Source organism: Sinocyclocheilus anshuiensis, unplaced genomic scaffold, assembly GCF_001515605.1.
Source record: "Sinocyclocheilus anshuiensis isolate Anshui unplaced genomic scaffold, SAMN03320099.WGS_v1.1 scaffold457, whole genome shotgun sequence".
Classification (NCBI taxonomy): domain Eukaryota; kingdom Metazoa; phylum Chordata; class Actinopteri; order Cypriniformes; family Cyprinidae; genus Sinocyclocheilus; species Sinocyclocheilus anshuiensis.
In genome coordinates this window covers 2141512-2147511 of record NW_015537939.1, presented here as the reverse complement: position 1 = coordinate 2147511, position 6000 = coordinate 2141512, and the positions used below count along the sequence as shown (strand labels likewise).

Here is a 6000-nt window from a genome sequence, read left to right as displayed (position 1 = left end):
AATTCAAACAAAAAAAAAAAAAAAAAAAAAAAGAATTTAGAACTGCCCGGTCTCAACAACATCTTCAAATGTATCTACCTCTCAAACCCCTCATCAGCTGCTCAGACTGGGGGGTACGTGAGATTGAGCGGGATCACTTTAAGGTGTGTTCATTGACGCACCAAATCACCCGCTCCTGCTACGCCCCGGCCCTGCCATCACCGCAGCTGTGTGAAACCCCAGCAGGGAAGGGGAGCCCCAGTACCTGAACAGGGCCTTCTCTGCCCCCAGAATCTGCACGGTGGAGGCCGGATATTTGGCTAGGTTTGTCAGACTGCCGGCATGAGAGATTAGACGAGCACCAACCTATTAATAGGAAATAGATGTGAGAAAACATCTAAACTTGACACTTCTACAGAATTTAAGACAATTTAGAAAGGTTGCACTCACAAACAAACAATTACAAGCTCATAGAATTAATAAAAAAAATGTAACTTTAAAAATATTTACGCTCAAGTCTCAAAGAAATGTGAACTTTTTTTTTAAGAGTAAAAATTTACACAACATACTACAAAGAAACACTTAAATGTCAAAGAACCTTTAAAAAAAAAAAAAAAAAAAAAAAAAAAAAAAAGAATTACGCGCAGGTAAATCTCAAAGAAATTTCCAGGACATTTTTCTCAAACATTGTCACATTTTAACACCAACATTGAAAAAGCAATTAAGTACCCTTCCAATTTTTTATGTAATGTAATAAAATATGTAAATATTAAATAACTGTCAGCTAAAAATTTTTCGAAATTACAATAGCGAAGTTCAGTACAATGCTATTATATACGTACTGCATTTTATAACGTAAGAAGAAAAAAAAACTCCACAAATGACATCACAAAAATAAATATATTATACATACAAAAAAAAAAAAAAGGGGGATGACGAACACGTACCACTTCACCAATGAGAGCCGCGAGATTTGGCGCCACCTGGCCCATTTTAGACCGCAAATACTCTTGCAGTCCCTGTCTGTACGTTGTGAGAGACACTACACGGCAGGAGAAACTCTCAATGTTGATCAAGTCAATAGGAGAGATATCCATACCTTTAAAAAAAATTAATAAAAAAACTGATGTATAATCTTCTCCCATAAATCACAGGAGCACTTATACTGGTTGAGTTAAAGCGAGCGACTCAGTGAGGTACAGTTGTTCAGTTCAGTGAGATATGCTGTCATCACATGGAATCAGTGGATTGACAGATTATAAAAACATCATAACATCCCAGACAAACTCACACTAAGCTGGGGACATCAGTGATCTTGACTTACCCATAGAGCTGCGGGACGCATCGAGGATAGCCTGAGCTTTGCCACTGTCCATTGTGATCTCCTCTATAGCTTGCAGCATCTCCTCAGTCAGTTCCTTCCTGTTCCCGATCAACTTGGCCAGCTTACAGTACATACTGTTATCGTTCACTATCTTTATCAGTTCTGGGAAGTGGTAGCCGTACCATTCACTGCACCGATAAAGAGAGAGAGTTCTGATAAGGCTGCATATTTTTGGAAAGACTGCACAAATTGTTTGATTACACCTTAATGTAACTACATAATACGATTACTTTTTAAAAAAATCATTCAGTTTATTAGTTATTTTACTGTTTAGACCCAAGAAAAAAAAATGTAAGTACAAGTTATTAGTATAGTACTTAGTATGGCTGTCTTAATTTCCAAAAGTTAAACCTTCAAGCTATTACTTTCATCCCCAAGTTATGCTTACTAGGCACAAAACAACTTTGGCTTCCCACTCAAGGTCTGTCTCCCCCCTCAGGTTGTGTTCACTCCAGTCTGATGGACCAAACACTCCTGAGAAAGGACTTTACTGTCCCTCCACTTCCTGTACAGCCAGTGCACTAGGGGGCGCTGTCTGTGGTAAGCATTAGGAGGATGCTGTATTAGATCCAACTACAAACCCCAGTGGAAGAACATCTTACCGCACACGCATGGAGAATGTGTTGATGTCTTTGTCCAGCTGATCGAGGAGGGCGATGGACTGGATGATCATGTTGTCTGCCCTGTTGACATTGAACTTGACTTTGGCTCTGGAGTAGCTGTGACCCAAACCCAGCTGAGCTTTGGACGCAGCCTGAGCGGTGAGTCCCTTGACCAGGGAATGGAAGTGCAGACGCACACCTGTCAATCACAAGCAGATGCGTGAGAAACAGTCACTTCTGGACTCATAAAACCACACTTTTTTTGGCCTGTCTGTTCAGATTTTCAGTATAAAGCATCAGAAATCAGGTGTTATAGGTACATCATTACAGCAGGCTTTTGATAACATTTAGAAATATGAATTTTTACATTAATCACTTAAATCAGGGGATTTCAAAACTTTTCCAAAAGGGTGTACAGGGAAATATTGAGAATAAAAGAAAAACGTTATTAAATATTTTCCAAATAATAGTTTACACATTTATAATACAAATGTTCTACAGTAAAACCTGGGTCTTTCATACATTAAAATATTTAACTGCCTTTATATGAGGATTATATTTGGGGTCCGTGGCATCTAAAATATTGAAAACCCCTGATTTAAATAATCATGCTCTCTGCTCACCTCTTATGATTTCAGCTACAACGCCTCCAGTCTGAATGGACAGATTGAGCTCTTCTTGAAGCGCCGCCCCAAGTTTAGCATCCGAAACCCCCAACATTGCCTTCTTTTTACCTCCGGACGGAAGGTTGGTCTCCAAGAACAACTTGAGATCCGCATGGACAACTCCTGTCAGGATCAGATTAGAAACGAGGTGTCGGTAATTGTAGGTTAAAGTTTGTAAGTCAACATGTCAAGCCTCAGATGATCAGTTTGTAGGCATGCTGTCATCACATTGACTCAGTGGATTGACAGATTATAGGTACATCATTGCATCCAGGAAACAGTTTAAAACAAGACCTTCGTCTCTCTTACCTTCTGAGACGGCATTGATGTTTTCCAGTGCACCCTGGGCGGATTTAAAGGGGAAGAATGCACTCAGTTTGATCACGCTACTGAATTTGCCAAGGTTTAGGACACTTTGCTCCACCTATGAAAGACAAAAGAATTAGTCATTTAGAAGACATTTAAGATTTGAATTCAAATGTATTTAATGTTACACAATGAACGTAGTGATAGGTCTTCTATATTGTGACTTTCATTGGAATGTAATGCATTGCACACTGATGAAACGCTGACAATTTAAAACATGCATTTAATTTTTTAATGTCGATTTTAAGTATTTACATATATATATATATATACTTAAATTTAAGTATTTAAGTATATACAGATCCAATAATTAGTGCAATCTAGGCATAGCACATAGGTCATGCAGATTATTTTTAAATGGTACATTTATGGGTGGGATTTGAACAAACAACCTTCTGACTACCAGTCCAGATCTTCACCACGTTGTTTACATTTAGTCATTTTGCAGACGCTTTTATCCAAAGCGACTTACAATTGGGGATACATAAAGCGATTCTTCTTAAAGAGGCAAACGGATACAGGAAGTGCCAAATAAGTTCAATTGTTCAAATAAGTACAAGCTACAAAGAGAAGGAATAAATAGAGTTTTTTTAAATTTTTTTTTTATGATGAAGTCAAGTAGCTTCGAAAGAGATAAGTTTTCAGCTGTCGCTTGAAAATTGTCAGGGATTCAGCATTCCGGATAGGGGTGGGAAGATCGTTCCACCAGCCAGGAGTGGTGAACGTGGCTGTTCTATATGCAAGCATCAATGTCTTGAACTTGATTCGAGCCACAACCGGTAGCCAGTGCAAGGAGATAAAGAGGTGTAACATGGCATGCACATTTACTTTCCTTTGCACTTCTTCAATATACAAACCTGAGGTAGAAGCATCCCAATGTCCTCCACTTCTTTAACAGCGAATAACGCATATCCAGCTGCATGCTCGAACAACACGTGTAAAAGCACCTGAGAGAGAGAAGGCCAGGTTACTGATCTGCCCTAATAATACCATAAATCACTACTTAAACCAAAAAGGGACAAAGTCCCAAATGCGTCACTCCTACATTAATAACCAAACAAATAATACATTACAAAGGAATACTGTGAATCTGATCTGATGGGGTCGCAGGTAAACATCAACACGTGCATGTAGCCCACATGGCGTTGGCGCCACCAGGTATCGTTTACAAAGCAACTACTCAATTTTACGTATTTAATATGATTATACAACATTGCGTAAGCAGAAGATAACAACAGTCGTTAATAAACTACCCCTGTTTAGATTTTATTGCATTAGAGCTTGAAGCTGGAGAGATTCACATTAGCACATACATTACAAAGGAATACTGTGAATCTGATCTGATGGGGTCGCAGGTAAACATCAACACGTGCATGTAGCCCACATGGCGTTGGCGCCACCAGGTATCGTTTACAAAGCAACTACTCAATTTTACGTATTTAATATGATTATACAACATTGCGTAAGCAGAAGATAACAACAGTCGTTAATAAACTACCCGTTTAGATTTTATTGCATTAGAGCTTGAAGCTGGAGAGATTCACATTAGCACGGGTTAGCACAGACACACCACGTGTTCCTCCAGCGGATCAAATACTCAGCGAGTGCCACTTTTAAAACTGATCAACATCTCATAGCACTGCGATCTGTACCAGGACATCGATCCTAAACACCAACGAGAGGTGAGTGAAACTTCAGGAGTCCGTTACATTGAATTTAATGGCTGCTGTGGCCTTTAATATCACATTGAGGCCTTGTGTATCCGGTTTCACATTTTATCCTCTCAAACTGACTGCAGTGATTGATTAAATGCAGCTTGTATTGTGCGATCGTATCATACTTGTGCTTAACAGACTAATCAAAACAATGGCAATAACAATAAAACTCAAAGATCTTAAACGTAAAACTATACTACAAACATGCACACTGCCCATTATAAAAGTCCGATTTAAATACAATGCAATCGTGACATTCAAACCATACTGCAAACACCGATCTGTTCATTTCTAAAGATTGTATAAAGAAACAATGGATTTTGGATGTTTTTTTTTACCATGTTTACCGATCTCGTGCGCCACGCACGAGGGAGCGTTCCGTTCCTTCGGCTCACTTGATGAGGAAAGAAATCCGCATGCGCTCATGTACGAAAACCCACATGATTTAGTCCCGCACGCTATCGCGAGACTTCACAAGTTACTTATTTTGCGGGAATGTGTTCGCCACTTGTTGGAAATGCTTGGAAATGCAAAATGCGTGGCACAGTGGACATTGTGTGCAGAAAAAAATGCATTACAGAGTAGAGCAGGACATATTATTAATAACAGTAAAACAAAATATTTGGCATAAATAATGCACATATTTATAATTGACAAAAAGTACCACCTGCACTGTATAGTGTAAATCAAGGATAATTCATATTTTAAGCCACAGGTCATCTTTAAAAAAAAAATAATAAGCTGGTGACTGTTCCAGGATTTGTGTGGTTGGTTTTAGGCAAATTTCTTTGGATTCAGTTTATTCGAGAATGTTAAAGAATCATAACTGCTGTGAAGTTTTGATGCAAAAAAGGGTCACAATAAAATAAAACAAAATACAAAAATTTGGCTCATTAAAAAATAATTGTAATTGACAAAAAGTACCAACATTAAATGTGGTCTAAATGTAATTTGTGTATATGTGTGTATATACACATGTATATGGTGTATGGGTATATATGTATGGGGTATATATGTAATTTGTATAGTACTTAAAGCCACAGGTAATGGTTTTGAGAAAATGAGTGGTTGTCCCAAGATTTGGGGTGTTTTAGGCAAGTCTAGTTAAAAAAATAAAATAAAATACAAATTAATTATTAACAAAATAAATTAAAATGAAAAGAATTGAATATCAGTTCAATAGATTGTCAAAACTTTGTCATTGTTCTATTTTAATTATTTTATACATTTGAGATAGTTCCAAAGTCCAAAATCCGGATTTTCAGTGTTGGGATAGACAGTGAATTTAA

At 37.8% G+C, this 6000-nt stretch overlaps 1 protein-coding gene across 4 annotated transcripts in view; it reads right to left on the bottom strand.

The window, feature by feature from the left end:
• The window catches only part of nop56 (NOP56 ribonucleoprotein homolog), an 8454-nt gene extending 3311 nt beyond the window's left edge, over window positions 1–5143 (bottom strand). For all 4 annotated transcript variants that reach the window (XM_016451517.1, XM_016451525.1, XM_016451537.1 and 1 more), the window contains exons 1-8: window positions 5050–5143; window positions 3854–3943; window positions 2940–3054; window positions 2589–2753; window positions 1966–2164; window positions 1304–1491; window positions 927–1078; window positions 245–345 (exon numbers count right to left, since the gene is read on the bottom strand). In XM_016451517.1, the coding sequence (XP_016307003.1) occupies window positions 245–345; window positions 927–1078; window positions 1304–1491; window positions 1966–2164; window positions 2589–2753; window positions 2940–3054; window positions 3854–3943; window positions 5050–5052 (1013 nt within the window). In that variant the 5' untranslated portion in view covers window positions 5053–5143. The remainder of the gene's footprint in view (window positions 1–244; window positions 346–926; window positions 1079–1303; window positions 1492–1965; window positions 2165–2588; window positions 2754–2939; window positions 3055–3853; window positions 3944–5049) is intronic.
• Window positions 5144–6000: the final 857 nt, after the last annotated feature.